Genomic DNA, 20,844 nt, shown 5'->3' on the forward strand with positions numbered 1-20,844 from the left:
CTGGATTCCCTCGGGTGGTGTTCTTTTAGAGGAGGTGATAAAATTTATCCTTGATAGTCTTTTCTAAAGTTATTTATAGCTGTTACCCAGGTCTAAAACTTTGAACAAAGGCTGGGCTGGTGAATAAGAAAAGGCAACTCTTTGATGTTCTGCTAACTTAGTTCCAGAGATAGGAAAACAACTATAAAAAAAAAAGTCATTTCTAGAAATGACAAAAAACAAAAGTAGCCATAGAAACTGTAGAAGACACTGGAATGTGAGTTCCATGGAATGGAACGTGAGTGACACGGAAATTTTTCATTCAGATTACTGAAAAGTTGTATGTTTAAAGTGCTAGAGGATCAGAAACTTTACTTTTGAGCAATAGAAGCTCTGTGACCATAGTGCCTCAAAAGGTTAGGACTGTTGTGTCTGGTATAGAGCTCTGAGTTGAAAGGACGGATGTCCCATCCTGTATTTTTACCTTCCTGCCACAAAAGTCCAAGACCTTTTCATTTCTGTGAAATAAAAATATATAGTGAGCCAAACCATCACATACTCTTTCCTGGGCCCAAGATTAGTAGAGTGCTTGTGGATGTCAAGGCATGGCAGGAAAGGGTAACAAAATAGGCTGTGAGGTAGTTTTATGGCTTTTAGTATGTGAACCAGCAAAACAAAGCATTGGAGAACCTTCTGAAACTTACAAGAAAATCATGCCAATTACATAGATCAGTAGATAAAAAAAATTTTTTCCCCACAAGGAAACCCTTTTTTTCCAAATGAAATATTATACAGAAATTTGTTAGTGAATAAAGCCGGGCCTGGTATGATTTCAATGAGATGGAAGGCCCAGAGCCCTGTGGGCTCTGCTCTCCTAGCACCTCCTTCCTTTAGGTAGCTGCTGAGCATTCTTTGGAATCTCTGTGGAACACAGCTTGAAAATCATTGATCTGGACTGGTGTTTCTCAGATTTTAAAGTGCATGCAAATTGCCTAGAGATCTTGTTGAAATGCAGATTCTGATTCAGTAGGCCTAGGTGGAGCCTGAGAATCTGCATTTCTAAAAAGTTCCTGGATAATGCTGATGATTCAGACCACTCTTTTAGTAGCAAAGAGTGAGAATTTAGCTAGTTGGAGTTGTGTAACCCAGGATTCTTGGTAGTCTGGTAGTGGTGTTTTCACATCTCCCAAACCCTAGCACGATACTCTGCATCCCCAAAGTCTAGTAAAAGAGATTAACCTAAAAGTTCCATCTAAATAGATCAGTAATATCTCCCTTTGGTTAGAGGCTGAAGCTGCTTATGCCCCTGGGGAAAGGGAGAGGAAATGTTCCATATACATGCATAGATTTGTTATTGAACTTCATGATTATTGTCTTTTGTCCTAAACATTCTATAGCTCCCTTGCCAAATGTCAGTCTCTTAGCCTTATCTGGTCTTGCTCTATCCAAATTCATTATATTCAGTGATGCTTGTCTCTTTTCTCAGGGATGACTTGACTGATGATTCTGTCTTCACTCGAAGCTCCCAATGCTCTCGAGGTCTTGAACGATATATTTCCCGGGAGGAGGGGCCTCTCAGTCCCTTCTTGGGACAACTTGATGAGGACTACCGAGCAAGAGAAACTTTCCTCCATCGTTCTGATTATAGTCCCCATATCAGTTGTCATGATGAGCTGTTGCGGGGAACAGAACGGAATAGAGACAAACTGAAAGGCTCCTACTCTTTACGACCTGAGGAAAGGAGCCGGGAGGCCAAACGGCCCCGTTATGATGACACAGAGAAGATACACAGCATGGGAGGCGATCACCCAAGTTTTACATCGGCGACCCGCAACTATCGACAGCGTAGACGGAGCCCGAGCCCTAGGTTTCTGGACCCTGAGTTTCGAGAGCTGGACCTTGCCAGGCGAAAACGAGAGGAAGAGGAGGAGCGAAGTAGGAGCTTGAGTCAGGAGCTGGTAGGAGTTGATGGTGGTGGCACTAGCTGTCCCATCCCTGGATTGTCAGGTGTCCTAACAGCATCGGAGCCAGGATATTCTTTACATCGGCCTGAGGAAGTATCTGTGATGCCCAAGAAGTCAATTCTGAAGAAGCGGATTGAGGTGGACATGGAGCCTTCCATGCAGGTCTCTGCTGCATTTCTTCTAGAGTCTCTTGCTAGTGCCTCTAATATCTTAAAGCCTGGTTACTTTCCTGGGTGCTGTGTCCCTAATGATATCTTTGTAATATATGCTGGACCAACGTTATTATGCCTGTAAGCTGCACGTTCCAGGACTCTCCAAAGGAAACTCTAGGCCTCATAATGCATCAGTAGAGGGCTTCTATTGTCATGTATTAGGCTTTCTAAACAGACATTTTGGAGAGTATTGTAAGTTTTTTCTCTAAATTGGATAGCGTTGTAGGAATCTTTGAATATGAGTTTCTTGGAAATGAAACTTGAAGGGCAAAGGGAGGAGATGATCTGAGGTTTCCTTATCTCTCTTTAGAGAGAAGACAGAATGTAGGAGTGGTAGGACACTAGACCAGAAATCGGGTGATTCTGATTCTGGACCCACCGCTGCTACCAACTTGCTTTGTTAATTTAGACAGGTCACTTCAGCATTCTGGGCCTTGATATTTTTTCCTCACTTAGGAAAAGATGGTTAGGCATCAGCACTAGTTTTTAGCTGTCCTCTTGGGAGCTAAAGGTTTTTGAAGAAGTGCCTAAGGGCACTTAGGGAATCAAGGGGAGGCTGATCAGTTAGGGTTTCAGAGTTTCCTGATCCCACTTCAACCAAAGCAGCTCCAGTTTTATGTTTTTTTCTTTTGGGGATCCATAGAAAAGATAACAAGTAAGCTAGGACATCTCTAAAGTCCTTTCGCATTCAAATTCTTTGGTAAAGACTACAAGAAGTTTGGGCAAAAGCGAGGATTCAATCCAGTCTACTTTATTTCCTATTTCCCCTTGCTACAGCAGAAACATCTGGAGATATGGGGACCCAAATCTTGAATCTGGCTAAGGATACTCTACTTCCCTTTCATCCGTATTTGTCTTTCCCCTATTAATTCAAGAAGCACGAAGTATTTAAGTATTTATCTCAGTTACTAGTTTTCTGAGATTCTGCATAGAGACTGAATTAGTTGTGTTTGTGTTTGCAGCTTGAGAGTTTTTCTAGCAGTACCAGCTCCAGCCAGGATCACCCTCTCTACTCTGGACACCCATCTCTTCCACTAAGTGGTGCTATTGCTGCTTTTGCCTCCGAGATTGAAAACAAGGGGACTATGGTAGAGACCACCCTGAAGGAACCTCAGGGCAACCTCTACCAATGGGGTCCCCTCCCTGGGATACCCAAAGACAACAGTCCTCTCAGAGAGAAGTTTGGAAGTTTTCTGTGCCACAAGGAGAAATTAGATATGAAGGCTGAAGGACCTGAACGACACACAGACTTCTTGCTGCCTCATGAGAGAGCTAGCCAGGATGGCAGTGGTTTTTCTCGCATTCTGAGCATGTTGGCAGATTCTACCAGTACACAGGAAAAAAGGCGACGTAGCTTCCCTGACATTGAGGATGAGGAGAAATTTCTCTATGGGGATGAAGAAGAGGATTTAAAGGCAGAATCTCCACCAAAGCCTCTTGGGGGCTCTGAGGGTGAAGTTATGAGGCAGAAGGCAAGCTCCCTGCCCTCTTCAGCTCCAGCTGTAAAGCTAGAATCAATAGAAGAGACCAATCCGGAATATGCCAAGATTCATGACTTGCTCAAGACCATAGGGCTGGATATTGGAGTAGCAGAGATTAGTAAACTGGCTGCACGCACACAGGAACGACTTCATGGCAAGAAACCATCACGTTCCTCCGCTGACCGCCGTTCCTCAGTTGACCGGCACTTTTCAGCAGACCGCTGTTCCTCAGTTGAACGCCGTTTCTCAGCTGATCAGCGCTCCTCAGATCCTCATCGACTAGAGAGCAGGGAGGCACATCATAGCAATACCCATTCCCCAGAGGTGTCCCATCCACACCCAGTCTCCCCTGTGGATCCTTACCTGCTCACAAAAAATAGCCCCCCGTTCCTAAAGTCTGACCATCCAATGGGTCATATTGCAGGACCAGAGGTGGTTGGCAGTGGGTTTCAGTCATCTGTTGCAGTCAGGTGCATGTTGCCGTCAGCCCCATCTGCCCCAATTAGACTTCCACACCCTGCGTCTCTATCTCAGTTTCATATGCCAAGGACCTCTCAGTTTGCTGCAGCTCGGATACCTCCAAACTACCAGGGACCTGCCATTCCCCCTGCTTCCTTTGATGCCTATAGGCACTACATGGCATATGCAGCCTCAAGGTGGCCCATGTACCCCGCCTCTCAACCAGCAAACCACCCTCTACCTGAACCACACAGGGTAATGCCAGTTACCAAACAAGCTACTCGTAGCCGTCCGAATCTACGTGTGATCCCCACTGTGACTCCTGATGAGCCCAAGCAGGATGAGTCCGTGCTAGGCTCAATCCCTACTGCCCAAGTGCCTGTCCAGATGTCCATCCCATCACTCATAAGATATAATCCAGAGAAGATCTCTGATGAGAAGAACCGTGCTTCCCAGAAGCAGAAGGTAAATATTAGCTTTGGGCATCCTGTGCCTGAGACTTCTTTTTCAACATAAATTTGTATTTGTCTTTTAGGGGGAGCTGAAAATTTGTAAGGCCTTTAAGTTCTTTGGAGGCTGCTGTCATCACCCTAAGTAAATCATAGACCCGTTCTGTTTTTCTCACGTGTTTTCTCAGGATAAACTAAAGTCTGGCCCTAGGTCCCACTGTGATAGTTAGACTCCTCTTTTAAGTTTATTTCTCTATCCGAATTATTGGCCTTAGAACACTATAGATAGGAGCTGGGAGCCTTGAAGGCTTCAATATAACCTCATCAGAGAGTGAGGAACCAAAATTGGGTTGGGTGAAGGAGAATCAGTAAATCTATGTTTCACCCCAGTGAGTTTTGGATTCTTTTCCTGTAGTGATTATGGGGGTAAAAGCTAATAACTTTGCCTTTACTTTCCTTTTAAGAACCTAGCACTTAAGTCAGGGCTGTTAATACACAGCTTTTTCAAACTAGACCATTATAGATGGGCCATGTTTGTTTTTTCCATTAAGTGGTAGTAATGCAGTTGAGAGATTCATGAGCTTTAGGGCATATATACCTGGACTTTAAATCCTTTTACTATATGACCTTGAATATGTTACTTAATCTTTCACAGCCTCAGTTTTCTTACTATAAAACAGATAATGTCATGAGGATTAAATAAGATGACATATGTAATGTAACTAACACGGTGCCTCACCCACAACACCTATTATTTCCCTTCTTGATGGTTCCCTTTGGGCTCAGAGCCACTATCTGATAGTTGCTGTCAGTAGTTGTAGGTTAACATTAATGCTTCCTGCAGAAAAATAATACTTTCTGGGCAATGTAGCTCTGAAAAGGATAATTCTGTTCTGAAACTTGGATCAGAATGAGATACCACCTTCACTATCAAGTCAGAGCCTCTGTGTACAGGCATTTGGATCCTTGCATTCAGATATTATCTAGCATGAGGGCAATAGAAAAGGGAGGATGTTGGAGGCTGAAGGACTCTCTTACCATTTTGTACTTGCAGGTTATTGAAGAGATGGAAAAACTCAAGAGTGACCGGGAAGCTCGCCAAAAGAAGATGTATTATCTCAGGACCGAGTTGGAGCGACTTCATAAACAACAAGGTATCAGACACTTCTTTGTGTGACTGCCTTTTTCTAGTAATTTGAATAGGAGACCTGAATGGAGAGCTTTTGGGACTCGCACACACATTCAGGTACCTGAAGCCTCACTTTTTAGATTTTTTTTTACATAATTAGATTTGCAGAAAAGTTGCAATAATAGTGTAAAGAATTCTCAGATATTCTCCAGTTATTAGCATTTTACTCTATTTGCTCTATCCTTTTTTCTCTCTCAATTCATATGTGTGTGTGTGTGTGTGTGTGTAATTTTTCCTGAACTCTTTAAGAGTAAGTTATAGATATGATGCTGCTTTACTTCAGGTACTTCAGTGTGTGTCTTCTAACAACAAAGAATTCACTTGCATAACCATAGTACATTTATCAAAATTGGGAAACTAACAGTAATGTAATACTAGTCTACCACCTTATTCATATTTCGCCAGTTGTGCCAATGTCCTGAAGCAAAATAAAATGCAAGATTATGTATTGCATTGAATTGTTATGTTCTTTTAGTCTCTCTTAATCTGTAACAGTTCCTAAATCTTTGTATTCCATGACATTGGCATTTTAGAAGAGAAGTCACATATTTTGTGGAATGTCTTTTAATTTTGGTTTGTCTGATGTTTCCTTATGATTAAATTCAGGTTATGCATTTTTGGCAGGAAGATCACAGAAGTGATGCTGAGTTCATATCAGGTGTTGATTTGTCCCATTACTGGTGATGTCAACTTTGATCATTTGATTAAGGTGGTGTCTGCTGAGTTTTTGCACTGTAAAGTTTCTATTGTACCCTTTTTAATAAATAAGTATCTTATAGGGGAAATACTTTGAGACTATGTAAACATTCAGTGACTCCTCAAACTTCCACCCACTAATTTTAGCATTCATTGATTATTCTTGCCTGAATCAGTTATTATTATGATGGTTGTTAAATAGTGGTTTTCTGATTTCATTATTCCTTCTAACTTTATTAATCGGCTTTCTACTGTAAGGAAGAGCTTCCTAGTCACCTCTCCTTCCCCATGTATTTATTCACTTTTATCAATGTGAACTCATGGATTCTTCATTCAATAGATTACAATATTTTACTGTCATTATCTATTTTCATGCTCAAATTGCCCTAGATTTGGCCAGTGGGAGCCCCTTTAAGTTGACTCCTGTGTCCCTTTGATATGTCCCCATCATTTTTTGAGTACTTACTTACTTTTTGGCACAAAAAGATATTCCCTGATGCCTCTTTTGATTCCATCTCTTCATCTATGCTTTTAGGAATTCACATACACACTGAGGAAAGAACATAACAAGGCTTCTAAATACTACAGCTTGGAGATAGCATGGAAGAACAGAGTGGGAGAAGATACAATTTCTTCTGTTTGGGTTTGGACTGTGTAGGGATTAGAAACTTAGTTATTAGTCCTGTGAGGATTAATTCATAAAGACCTGCAGTTTAGAATATGAGATAACATTAGGTGAGGCTGAGGTAAAAACCTAAAACTCAATGTAGCTGTTGGTGAAGAAGGGTCCTTAGGGGGCCGGCCAGGTGGCACAAGAAGTTAAGTGCTTGCGCTCCACTGTGGCAGCCTGGGGTTCACCAGGTTCGGATCCCGGGCGCGCACCGATGCACTCTCAGGTTTGGATCCTGGGCGTGCACTGACGCACCGCTTGTCGAGCCACGCTGTAGTGGTGTCCCATATAAAGTAGAGGAAGATGGGCTTGGATGTTAGCCCAGGGCCAATCTTCCTCAGCAAAAAGAGGAGGATTGGCATCAGATGTTAGCTCAGGGCTGATCTTCCTCACCAAAAAAAAAAAAAAAAAAGAAGGGTCCTTAAATCAGATAAAGTCAAATATGTAACTGAATGTTTTTTGCCCTCTGAATAATAATTTGGTTCTCTGAAGAGGACAGCTACTGGATTCATAGTTAGGACATTTATTAACCTTTTTGGAGGACACATGCACACAAACTTGCATATACCATTTTGGGGATTCATGGAGCCCCTGAAGCCTGTCCATAGATCCTTAGCTGATAACCGCTACATAAGAGATAATGTAATCACTCATCGTTTACCTCCATGGAAGCTTCACCTAAACCAGCCCAGGTGGAAGGGAGTTTCACTTGCTTTTAGAAAGTTTTTTGGGATAAGATTTTGTGACCATAAAGTCTTGAGAGATTACTATTTATGACTTACTACTTACTCAGGGGAAATGCTGCGCAAGAAACGAAGGGAGAAGGATGGCCACAAAGACCCACTCCTGGTGGAGGTGAGTCGGCTTCAGGATAACATTATGAAGGACATGGCAGAACTTCAACAAGAAACAGAAGAGGCAGAAAAGAAGCAATCTGAACTGGACAAAGTGGCTCAGATCTTGGGAATTAACATTTTAGATAAATCCCAGAAGTCTTCAAATGACAGTAAAGAGCCTACAGAGAAGCCTGGGAAAGCAGAAAAATCTAAAAGCCCAGAAAAAGTGTCATCATGCTCAAACTCCTCTTCCAACAGCAAGGTAACAACTCAACTTTTCGATTTCTATTATATCTTTTATTTCCATGGACTCCTAAAGAAACTTTCTAACTAACCATTTTCTTAGCTTTCTTTTCCAACCTGTTCTTACTCTTGTTAGAGCTATTTTTGTAAAGCATAGATCAGATCATGGTACTCTTCAGAATTTTAGCAGTTCCCCATTACCCACAAAGTAGGATTCCAGATCCTCAGCATTCAGGGCCCTCCATGTTCTTGTTCTAGCCTTTACTCCTTAACCCACTCCAGTCTGGCTTCTAATCGTCTCATAACTTGTTTGTACCATTTTGTGGGTTCATGTTTGGCAACAAGGTCACCACATGTACAGCCAGTGAATACATTTCAGTTTTCAAATCAGTATTTGATACAGGGAACCACTGTCTCCTAAAAAGCCTTTCTTCCTTTGGCTTCTCTCACACTTGTTTTCCTCCTAGAATGCTGGCTGCTGCTGCTTAATCTCCTTTGCTGCCTATTGTCTTGTACCTTATCTTTAAATATTTTAGTTCTTTAGAATTCAGTCCTAGCCCAGTTCTCTAGAATTCTGCTTTCTCCCTAGGTCATTTCATCCAGTTCTACGCTGAAATACCATGCTGACAGCTTCCAGTTTTATATTCTAGCTCAGATGATTCTTCTGAGGTCCATACCTGAGTGTCCAACAGACTACTCACCATTTCCACTTCGTTGTCTCATAGACACCTCAAAAATGACATATCTTGAGCTAAATTAATGATTATGCTCAACCTCCCTCTAACATTTTCTTCCTCTGATGTTACCCATCTCAATTAATGACACCACTGTCCAACAGTTTTCATGCCAATAACCTGAAAAGCATTCCTAGTGCTTCCCTCTCCCTAACTGCTCCGTACCAAATCAGTTACTGATTCTGTCACTTCTCTCTCCAAAGTAAATCTCAGTTCCATCCGCCTTACCATCTCCATTGCCTTTCAAATTCAAGCCACCTTCAATTCTTACTTGTACTGCTACTGTCTTAATCCTTTCTCAAATACAGCCAGTGGTCACAACACTCCCTTAACTACCTCTTCAGCCTCATTTCATGTTTCTTTTCACCCTTGGTCACTATAATTTCATTACTGGCCTTTTTATTCCTCAAATGTATCATCCCCTCTAACGTCTTTGCATCTTCTCTTCCCTCTCGTTACATGCAAAACCCATTCTTTCCTTATCTCCTCTTCTAACTAACTCATATTCATCCTTCAGATCCATAGCTTAAACTATTAAACTATTAATCAAGGACTCCCTTCCTTGGTTTCCAGACCGTTAAATTGCCTGATATACACTCTCATAATACCTTGTAATTTTCCTTCTTAGCATTTATGACAGTTGTAATTATATAATTACGTGTGTTCTCCTAATTAGATTTTAAGATTCAAGGGATCAGGGACCATATCTGTCTCATTCTTCAATATAGTCCCCAGTACATAGTTCAGTGCCTGGCACATAGTAAGTGAGTAGTGCCCAAGAAATATTACACTACAGCTTACACTCCTACCACCTCAGAATGCTTGCACTGTTCCATATGTGCAGTATGCTGTTATCCCTTTCTTTTTCTTTTTTTTTTTTTGTGAGGAAGATCAGCCCTGAGCTAACATCCATGCCAATCCTTCTCCTTTTGCTGACGAAGACTGGCTCTGAGCTAACATCTATTGCCAGTCCTCCTCCTTTCTTTCCCCAAAGCCCCAGTAGATAGTTGTATGTCATAGTTGCACATCCTTCTAGTTGCTGTATATGGGATATCGCCTCAGCGTGGCTGGAGAAGCGGTGCGTCGGTGTGCGCCCGGGATCAGAACCCGGGCTGCCAGTAGCGGAGCGCGCGCACTTAACCACGGGGCCGGCCCATGTTATCCCTTTCTAATTTTGCATTAATAATCCTCTTAGCCTGGAATAACCTTTCTCCCAATCCTACTCATCCACAAAGGCCTGACTTGAATACCATCTCCTCCATGAAGAATTCCTCCCAGATTTAGTCAGCCCTTCTGTAGCACTCCCATAATAATGTTACTTTGTTTCTTTGTAAGATTTATTTCATTGTCTTGTTTAAAACATGATTAAAATCATGGTCTGTCTTCTGCCTGTCTCTTCCACTAAATGAGAACTTCTTGAGAATAAAACTTATTTACCTTTGTGTTTCCCACGGCATCCAGTACATCTAGGACATAGTAGATGATCAATTAATGTTGGGGGCTAGAGAAGAGGATATTCTGTATTCTCTGTCAACCAAGCTCTAATTTTTCCATGTCTTCCTGGGAGAGTTCTCTCTCTCAACCAGGTAGGACTATACTATTATTATACCAGGGTCATTGAGTTCAGGGCCTTAGATGGGAGAAGAGCTTGAAAGTTCTGGCCTTTTGTAGTTGACTTATATATTGTTTGGGGTTCCATGATAATCCGTCATCTTGATTTGAGTGAGTCTTCATGTTCTCTGAAGCTAACAAGGATGTGTTGCAATTCAGTTTTCATTTCAGCAGTGAGGAATGTTGTGCCTGCAGCCTTTCTTTCCTCCCTATCCTTGGTATTTCTTCTTTCTTTGTCTCTCTTTAAAATGCATAGTTGGTTTGAAATTTTCTTTCTCTTTCTGTTCCTTTCATAAAAATAAACACACACACAATTCCATCCACCTTGAGACAACTATTATTAATACTTTGGTGTATATTATTCCAAATACTCTTCTTCTGTTGATTAATTCGTTTAATAAATATTGATCTCCAAGAAAGTGCCAGGCACCATTCTAGATGTAGGAAGTACAGCAGGGAACTATATAAATAAGTCCTTATTCTTACAAAATAGGAGAAGATAAACAATAAAGTACAGGTTCTATAATGACAAATGCCTAAAAAAAGAAAACAGGGTAAGAGATATAGAGTAGTTAGGGAAAGTCTTTTGGATAAGGTGACATTTGACATTCTATGCCTATTTATATATCTTTATTGATTATTCAAATGTATTTTGTTGCTTACTTTTCCCAGTATGTCATGAACGTATTTCCATGTCAGTAAATATACTTTTATAATATAATTTTTAACGATCTTATTTTTTTGTTGTTAATGGATACCAAAATTTATTCGACCAATCAAATCACCTTGTTTGACATAATAATTTCCTTAGGATAAGTGTCAAGGAGTGGAATTGCTGGGTCAAAGTGTATAAAGAATTTTGAGGTATGTAATATGTATTTTTAGGTTATTTTCCAGAAAGATAGTACCAGTTAATATTCATTAACAGTGTATGCACGTGCCCATCCTTTACTGCTGGATGTGGTCTCTTTAGTGACTCTTGAATAGGACTCTGTTAGGGAAAGGTTATCTTTGAAGTCCTAATTGTTTCCCTTTCTCCATCCTGTCTTCCTCTCCTGCCAATATTCCAGGTGCCCAGTTCCCTGATCTTGTCTACTGTAGAACCTCATTCATACTTACCCTCTCTGTGTTCCAAAATTATCTTTTTTCTGTGCCTCACTCCCCAGCATTAACCAAAATTCTCATTTCCTACATACCTTGTTCCTAGCTTGCTGACAAGCGAATTCATATTAAAGTATTTATTATTGATAACTTAATGTTGGGGAGTTGATATATTTTAAAAGAAAATTCATGTTAACTTGAAGGTGTTAAATTCTAGTGGTAGTATTTTAAGCAGTTAGAAATATTTTACCCAGATTCCTTTAAGTCATCCCACATGGATGACTGTCTCCTTTATCTGTGCACAACACCAGCCCTGCTCTCCACTTTTCCATAGCAGGATGAGTCTGTGATAAGTGAGTTCACATCATCTCGATATTTGCTTAACCTGTCAATTACCTTTTCCATTTTGGTTTTTCTTCCCTCCCTAGTTGTCAATATGATTTTTAAATTTAACTAATGTATTTAGTTGCATAGGTAACACATTCAACAGCTATTAGTGTACAATATACAGTAAAAAGACTCCTATCCATTCTTGTTCTCTCCTTCCCCTCCCCAGAGGCAGCCAGTGTTTCCATAATCCTGAGTGTTCTTCTAGCTATCGTAGAATAGATAAGTAAATATATTGCTGTTACGATTTATTCTCCATGATGGGATAGCACTGTGGAGTCTAATTAGTTCTGTTTGAGCCTTGCAGACAGATTTCTTACAGGATTTTCCCCAGTTTGTGCAGCTTTAGGCACTAGAAATATGGGCATGTGGCTCTATTTCTATTATTACAGTAGGCTACTTGCTTTTTCTGAGACAAGACAGATCTAGACTGCCTTGAATTTCTTCTAAGTGCAAGTTTTCTCCCCTCTAGGAATCAAAGGTAAACAATGAGAATTCCCGTACTAAGAGCCCCAAGCCTGCTGAGAGCCCCCAGTCAGCTGCTAAGCAATCTGATCAGCCCATTGCTGCCTATGAGTATTATGATGCTGGCAATCACTGGTGCAAGGATTGCAACACCATCTGTGGGACCATGTTTGACTTCTTCACCCATATGCACAATAAGAAGCACACACAGGTAGGTATCCTGCCCTCTGTTATTTCCACTCTCACCCTCCTTCCCCTCAAAGTTCTGTACTCCCATCTGCGTTACAAAGCTGGAAAATGAAACATTCTCATATGGGCAGGAGCCCCAATCTGAAGAGCCAAGAGATAACAACAAAGGAGACACCATCCCCAGGGCTCAGTCCAGGGGACCTACCTGTAACTAAACACCATGACAAGTGTAAGTGAGGCTTCTGCCTCTTTTGATTCCTTGAGCACCTGATAATTTGTTTCATTTTATCCATTGCTATTACTTGTTCTAACATGTGTTTACCTTTTCCGCAGGTGAATTCCGTTTAAACAGTTGGCAGAGTGGGTGGGGGTGGGTAGCTGGGGGCTTCTGGTCCCCCCAGGTATGGGGGAAAAAAGAGAGAAAAATGGGTCATTGAGTTTTTAGTGCTGTTGTGTGAGCGCCTCTGCCTCTTGCAAATAGACACTGGATCCCTACAACAGACCTTGGGCTTCAAAGACCCAGAGTGAGGCCAAGCAAGATGCTGTAAAGCGCACTGACAAGATAACTGTTCCTGCAAAAGGTATGTTTCCTCCCTGCCTCCTTTGTGGTTTCCTTACATTCATCCAAGGAAGAGGTGTCCCCAAACTAAGGTGCTAGGAAGCAGAATAGGGTGAGACATAACTATCCTTTTAAAAAGCTATAAGATTGCCTTCTATGTGCAGAGCAGTATACTAGGTCATGAAGAAATAGAGAGATCTACAAGACAAGAATGATCTCTACCCATATGGCCAAAAATCTAACAGATGTTAGACATATACATACCACTTTAAAATATAACTTTCTTTGTCACGGGTTTATGCACCAAAACCTTATGTATTTGAAATCTAGGTAAAAAAAAGAACGGTAAGAGGTACGGTAATTTAATTGCCTTTTCAACTAAGAACTATAAAATATTTTTGAATAGTTGTTATTAAGAGGTAAGTTGAGAAGTAGAAAGTTTCTTTGTTTTTAAACTTCTCAATTTCTTACCTTCTGTCTTTATTTATTTGGTGAGGAAGATCAGCCCTGAGCTAACATCCATGCCAATCCTCCTCTTTTTGCTGAGGAAGACTGGCCCTGGGCTAACATCTGTGCCCATCTTTCTCCACTTTATATGGGATGCTGCCACAGCATGGCCTGACAAGCGGTGCATCGGTGCGTGCCCGGGATCCGAACCCGGGCCGCCAGCAGCAGAGCGCATGCACTTAACCGCTATGCCACGGGGCTGGCCCCTAAATTTCGTACCTTCTTATGTAGCCAATGCTTCTAAATTCTTTAGGTCTGTAGAAGATAGATTCTCGAGTAATTAATAACATGAGAGATCCTCAGACAAATGGTACTGGGCTGTTTGGGAGTGTAGTTTTTAAATCTCCTAAGATGTTTAGTGCTAGTTGGAGTTTGAGGAGAACCAGCAACAAAAATGAGTCTGGCACAGGAAGCTCCTGAATTAACCAGTTAGTGTTCCCAAGAGGTAGAAAGGATAAAGGTTCTGAGTTCAAGCTTTAAGTTGGGAAGACTGTGCCATTGGGATTCATCTAAATACTACTTTGACTTGAAAGTGGGTAAGGTCCTCTAAACCATTAACCATTTTACTGCAAAAGGGAAGTGGGATTTCCTTTGGTTGCTGTCATACTAGGTGGAAATGACTTATTTTCTTGACTTTGTTCTACTTCTTCCAGGCTCTGAGTTTCTGATTCCCATCACTGGATATTACTGCCAGCTCTGTGAGGAATTTTTGGGGGATCCAATTTCTGGAGAGCAACATGTGAAGGGTCACCAGCACAATGAGAAATATAAGGTTGGTCTTAGTAGTAGCCTGTGGAATTTCCCACTTTTTGCAGTAATCCTTTTGACTTTGTCAAACAACTTCAGAGCCAGAAAAAGTCATTAACACTTCAAATTCCATATAATCACTAGGAAATTCTCCTCAATCCTAGTGAGAAATGCTGACTATCATCCTTGAGGAAGGATATATCCTTGAGGAAGATGACTCTAGGAATTTCTACTACATGAATTCTAACAGTGGCAGGGCCAAGATTTTCTCTCTTTTAGTATTTTGACCAGTTGTTTAGCCTTTATCTTTTCTCTTCCCAGAAATATGTGGTTGAAAACCCATTGTATGAGGAGCGGCGAAATCTGGACCGCCAAGCTGGCTTGGCAGTGGTCCTAGAGACAGAACGGCGACGGCAGAGTGAGCTAAAGCGCAAACTTAGTGAGAAACCAAAAGAAGAGAAGAAAGAAAAAAAGACAAAGATGATGAAAGAAGTAAAGGAGGATGACAAGGCCTCTGAGGAATTAGACAACCAACTCTCTGAGGGTGGGAACTCCCCTGAAAAGGCTGAAAATAAAAGGAAGGCTAGCATCAAGCTCCAATTAAAAGAAGAGGTAAAGAAAGAATCACCAGCATCTTCCTCTTTTGGGAAATTCAGCTGGAAGAAGCTAGAAAAAGAGGAAGAAAAAAGTTCAGTGGCCCCAAGTATTCCCAAGGAAGAGATTGTGGAAAGCAGTAAGGACAAAGAGGATGGCAAAGCTGAAGCTGGGAAGGCAAAGCCCATCAAAATCAAACTCTCTGGGAAAACTGTTGTTGCACATACTAGCCCATGGATGCCTGTTGTGACAACTTCAACCCAGACCAAGATCCGACCCAACCTGCCTATCCCATCCACAGTACTCCGTAAGTCAGGTTCAGCCACAGTGAGCAAACCAGCTCCTCTTAACACCTTTCTATCTATCAAGTCCTCTGGAACCACTGCTAAGCCTCTGCCAGTGGTTAAAGAGTCTTCAGCTGATCTCCTCCTGCCTCCTGACATCATCTCCAAAGCATTTGGAGGGGAAGAGGTGATTCTGAAAGGGTCTCCAGAGGAAAAAATGGTGCTGGCTGAAAAGAATGAGCCATCCCATATACCTGAACAAATGCTACCACCGCCTCCTCCACCCCCTCTGCCACCCCCTCCACCACCCCCAGTTATACCTCATCCAGCTGCCCCATCTCCTGCTCAAGCAAATGCTGTCTTGGCTCCAGTAAAATCAAACCTGACTGTATCTCATACTCTCAGCCCTGGTTTCCTGGGTCCTAACATTTTGAACCCAGTGTTGCCGGTAGCCATCATGGCCTCAGCACAGCCAGCTGCCCTTCCTTCTGATGAGACGGCTCCTGGGGTGAGTGAGAGTGACCGGGACCAGACCCTATTCTCTGTGTTAGTACGTCCTCCACCTCCCCTCTCAAGTGTGTTCAGTGAACAAGCCAAAAAACTGGAAAAGCGAAATTCATGCTTAGCTACAGCCAATGCTAAGGACCTGTATGACATATTCTACAGTAGTGGTGGAAAGGGGGCGCCTGAAACTAAGCTAAGTGGTGGTCCATTGGCCAATGGGGAAAATAACAACCTCTCTAAAGCCGAAAGTTCAGACATCTCTTCCACTTCTGCTTTGAACAGCAGTGCATCCCAAGAGGACTTGCCTCCAGATAGAAGTTTGGTCTCTGCTCCTTTAGTCAGCAATGCTGAAAAGCCCATTGCAAAACCTCTGGTGTCCCTAGGGAAGTGGTCAGTTGTAGAACACATAGACTCAAAAAGCAGAGGCAACAGCTATGGCTTCCTGCAGCCTCTAACAAGGTTGTGCCAAAGCAGGCCTTATGAAACTGTTACCCCAAAGACAGACACTTTGGCCATGTGGACTTCTAGCTCCTTCCAGAGTGACCCTAATAGGGATATATCTCCAGAGAGAAAAAGTGAACTTGACCTGGGAGAGCCGGGGCCACCAGGTGTAGAGCCAGCCCCTCAGCTCTCAGATATACACTGTCATACCATGGAATCTCAGAAGTTGGTCGAAACTCACATCACGGAATCTGGTAACCAGGTTGAAGAAAGCCAAGAGCGCCACCAGTCTAAGGATTGTGGAGAAAGTGAGGTAGAGACAAACACTGAACTAAAAGAAAGGGGAGCACAGCTCTCTGAGAGGATGATAGAAGAGGGAACAGGTATCAACGTTGGGCTCAGTAGCATAGAGGATTCTAATTTCACCCATGGGAACAGATACATGTGGGAGGGAGAAGTAGAACAGCCCAAGTTGCAAATGACTGACAAAATGGCTGAACAGTCTAAGCAATTGATGACAGGAAGTGAAACTCAGAGTAAAGTAGTGATCGAATTGGGTGCAGAGGCTCTCTCTTCCACAAAGGCAAAAATAGGCTCATTTCCGGCAGAAGTTAGGTCTTTACTCCAGAACCCACAAGATACACCTGTGAAAATTTCTACCCCAGAATTGCTGCTTCAGTCCCCAGCCAGATCAGATATGTATTTAAAAGATAGTGCACAGGAGCAAGGAGTTTCAACTGGTAGTGAAGAGTGGCTAGAAAATTCAGCTCCAGAATCAGCTTCCAGAACTTCTAGATACAGAAGCCTCAAACTCAAGAGAGAAAGATCAAAAGACTTTCAGAGTAAAATGATCTGTGAACTGGCTATTGATGAGAATGAGAAGAAGCCAGAGACCTGTGAGACCCCAGAGAAACTAGAAGCAGAAGCCCTGGAGCTACGAGATGTCCATCCAGAATTAACAGTGACAATAGAAAGCAAGGCCTTAGAAGACTTTGAAGTTACAGATGTAAAAGTAGAAGAGCTTGCTGCCCTGGGGAACCTGGGGGTTATGGGTGTTGATTTCTGCAATACCCTAGTGGACCCAGCACATAGATCCCCAACTGCCCTGTCTCAGAAAGTGTGTGAAGAAAATTCTCTGTCACCTATAGGATGCAATTCCTCCACTCTCACTAACTTGGAACCAATTGCATCCTTTTCTGAGTTTCCATTAGAGTCTCCCAAAACACTGGTGCTTAACTTGGGAGCAGAGGGTGAACAAAACTCGTCTAATCCCAGAAGTGGCAGAATCACTCCTAACATTTTGAAAACTGGACTTCCTATAGAAAATGTTGACCTTGGCTTGGGAAGCCTAGAGGGAACACACCAGGCCCTTGACCTGTTAGCAGGAGGAATGATGCCTGAGGAAGTAGAAGAAACTTCTCCATTAGAGAAACAAGATTCACTCAGATTGGAATCGGACACAGTTAACCCTGCAGGCCTTGGACCATCTCATTGCCTTCCAGACCTTGTTGATTTTGTCACACGGACCTCTGGAGTTCAGAAAGAAAAGTTATATTCTCCTCTCCCTGAGCCAGGTGACCCTCCTGGGCATAGTTCCCTGGAGATGGGACCACTACAGCTAGAAATACTGAATGCATCCATCACAGAGGTAGCAGTTCCTCAAGTAGATGAGGACAATGACAACCCTCTGAATTTGGTAAAATCTCTGGCTTCAGGGTCCCCTACAAGGGAGCAGGCCGTTGGAGGCAGTGTGGTCCCTCAGGAAATATCTGCACAGGAAGCTGTAGTTGATGCCATCAAGGACCACACAGAATCCAGTGTTCGTGATTAAGAGTATACATCCAGAGCTACTTGTGGATGAATCAAATTGGCTTCTAGAAATCAGGTGCCCAGATGATCCAGGACTAATGGCTGTCTCATCTGGAACCTATACCAAGAGATGCAGTCAGCATCTTTACAGTAAATGTTCATGGAAGCTAAAAAATTTACCTCCTTTCCTTTTTTCCTTTCTCCTTAAGATACCAGACACATCAATCATAACTTCTATACATATCTGTAAAAAGTATTTTCTGTTAATTTTTTTTTTTTTGCGAATTTATTTTCTCCTACTTTGTTATTAAAATCATATGTCTATCTGGTTCACCACGTAGTGTGCTTTGATTGTATCTTGGCTTTGACTCTGCCATTTCTGGAATGTGGGGGAGGAGGGAGATGGAGAGTTGACTTCTCCAATTGCTATGTTGTATTCCCACCTAATTTCCTGGGCAGCTGATGAATCTCTGGGAGAGACACCAGAAAACCTGCTAAAATGGAAAACTACTAATGAAGGAATGATTGTTCATCTCTTAGGCTTCCATTTGGATGGGCCTGCCTTAACATTGTTTGAAATGCAGCGTGAGTAGCTCTTTTGTTTACTGTTTACTTCCTTGTGGCATGTCAACCCCCATACTTCCCTCATTGTGTTGCCTTTGCTTGAGATGGTCCTGCTAACCCACAAACCTGTTTGGAAATGGCCTCAGTAAACATGGAAGAAAATCTAGCAGGCTCACTTTGGGAAGACGACAAATCGGTAAGACTTATTCATGGCTCAATGCCAGGAGCAGATATGTTTTTTGGGTCACTTTTATTTTTGAAGTGGCCTTTGTTCATTGTATTGTGATCCAGTAACACTTTGTGTTAAATTGTTTAGCAGCTGTTTCTGTTCAGAAGAGGTAGATGATCTGAAACTTGTTTTGGGATTGGACTCATTGTCTGTTCCACAACCCATATGTATTCCTTCCTCTACCTCTCCCTTTCCCAAGTTATTTCCACTATAGTGTGATGTTTTGGGTTGTACATTTTGTTCAAAAGATTAAAGAATTAATGAGTTGGCTTGGACAAGTTTAACTTTATTTTTAATATGTTAATTACTTGGAATAAATGCATTAATCTCATATTTCTTTCTGGATTTTTGTTTTGAAACCATACACATTTGAATTCCACAGGAAAACTAGAACAATGAACCCCCACTGCCCTGTTGTCTATCCCCCCTCCCAAATGTTTGTTCCTCACTTGTCAGGGCTGCTTCCTTCATGTCAGATTGTTAGGTTATATAGGTTGTGCCCCAGTGCTGCTTGGATGGGTGGTGAGTAGGCCAACAGAGGTCTGGTTTTGGCATCTTCCTATCGCGAAGCTTTTTATTACCCTTACGTTGGCTCTCCCTATGCCCCTCTGGGAACTGAGCTCCCCCACCAGCCCTCATGTTCTTGCTGAGGTTGCTCTTAGGGATCAGCCTCAGATTTTCTAATCTCTGTTGCAGTTTTCTGTTGACATCCCTGATGTCAGCAGTTTATAACTGGGCTCAACAGAGGCTTCGGAGTCTTGTTCTCCTACCCACTCGTCAAAAATAATGCAAAGTTACTGATTTTTTTTTCTAAAAATTCTTTCTTCCTGTTTCCTTGTGTGCAGAGGTACAGAATCCCTATGTTGAGTTTGGGGAGGCTATTTACTTTTTCTAGAGCCTTGACTAATGACTGCTTAGAAGTCCTGGCCTCTCTTCTCCATCATGCTGTGGAAAGGGCACAGATTTGGGAGAGTTCGGTCCTTGATATTCCTCAGCTATTTGCCTGGCTGTGATTTTGGACAAGTTACTTCACCTCACTGTGCCACAGGGACTTTTTTTTCCTTCTTTAAGATGAGGATCATTTTCTCCATCTCAGCACCAAATGTGTACAGGCTCAGACCATCCTGAGTAGTCTTCCTAGGCCTGCTTTTTTGGCTGAAGGCTGAATTCAATGCACTTTCCTGGCCTGGAAACCGTAGACTGACTTAGAAGGTTCCCTTTAGAAGAAAGTAAACCCAGGTGAGCTTCAGAGATATATTTATTTTTCCAGAAAACTACTTCCCCATTCTAGGAGCCTGTCTACAGGAATTCAGAGAACATAAGTGTTGTTGTTGTTGTTGTTGTTTTTTTGTGAGGAAGATCAGCCCTGAGCTAACATCCATGCCAATCCTCCTCTTTTTTTGCTGAGGAAGACTGGCCCTGGGCTAACATCCCTGCCAATCTTCCTCCACTTTATGTGGAACACCGCCACAGCATGGCCCGACAAGCGGTACGTCGGTGTGCGCCCGGGATCTGAACCCGGGCCGCCAGCAGCGGAGCGTGTGCACTTAACCGCCATGCCACGGGGCTGGCCCCAACATAAGGGTTTAAAATGCCAGTTGTTACTGATTTTCAGGCCTGTTCAGTTAGTAAGTTCCACCTCCCTTCGGGGAGAGATGGGTGGGTTTAAGGAAAGAGTAGGGAGGGTTTACTCCTATCCAGATCCCACTCCTAACCTCATTCCATCTCAGAGGGAGTGAGAATCTTATTCTCTAGGTTAGGAGGGGGCCACTTGAGAAGGGTAAAGAAAGGATGAGTGGCAAAATCTAGGAAGGGCAGAACTAATTCAAGTAGCTGGGGCTGGAGTACTTTGCGCAGCTCCTCTTGTACTTTCTTTTTTTTATAATTTTATTTATTTATTTGTTTTTCCCCCAAAGCCCCAGTAGATAGTTGTATGTCATA

The 20,844-nt window shown here is 42.4% G+C and overlaps 1 protein-coding gene across 2 annotated transcripts in view; it reads left to right on the forward strand.

The window, feature by feature from the left end:
- ZNF318 (zinc finger protein 318) overlaps positions 1 to 19,234 on the forward strand; it is a 26,789-nt gene extending 7,555 nt beyond the window's left edge. For both annotated transcript variants that reach the window (XM_058554308.1, XM_058554310.1), the window contains exons 3-10: positions 1,466 to 2,105; positions 3,118 to 4,560; positions 5,599 to 5,698; positions 7,893 to 8,197; positions 12,484 to 12,687; positions 13,147 to 13,246; positions 14,385 to 14,503; positions 14,800 to 19,234. In XM_058554308.1, coding sequence (XP_058410291.1) covers positions 1,466 to 2,105; positions 3,118 to 4,560; positions 5,599 to 5,698; positions 7,893 to 8,197; positions 12,484 to 12,687; positions 13,147 to 13,246; positions 14,385 to 14,503; positions 14,800 to 18,132 — 6,244 coding nt within the window. In that variant the 3' untranslated portion in view covers positions 18,133 to 19,234. The remainder of the gene's footprint in view (positions 1 to 1,465; positions 2,106 to 3,117; positions 4,561 to 5,598; positions 5,699 to 7,892; positions 8,198 to 12,483; positions 12,688 to 13,146; positions 13,247 to 14,384; positions 14,504 to 14,799) is intronic.
- The last annotated feature ends 1,610 nt before the right edge of the window (positions 19,235 to 20,844 follow it).

The sequence above is a fragment of the Diceros bicornis genome, chromosome 14 (assembly GCF_020826845.1).
Source record: "Diceros bicornis minor isolate mBicDic1 chromosome 14, mDicBic1.mat.cur, whole genome shotgun sequence".
Lineage (NCBI taxonomy): Eukaryota > Metazoa > Chordata > Mammalia > Perissodactyla > Rhinocerotidae > Diceros > Diceros bicornis.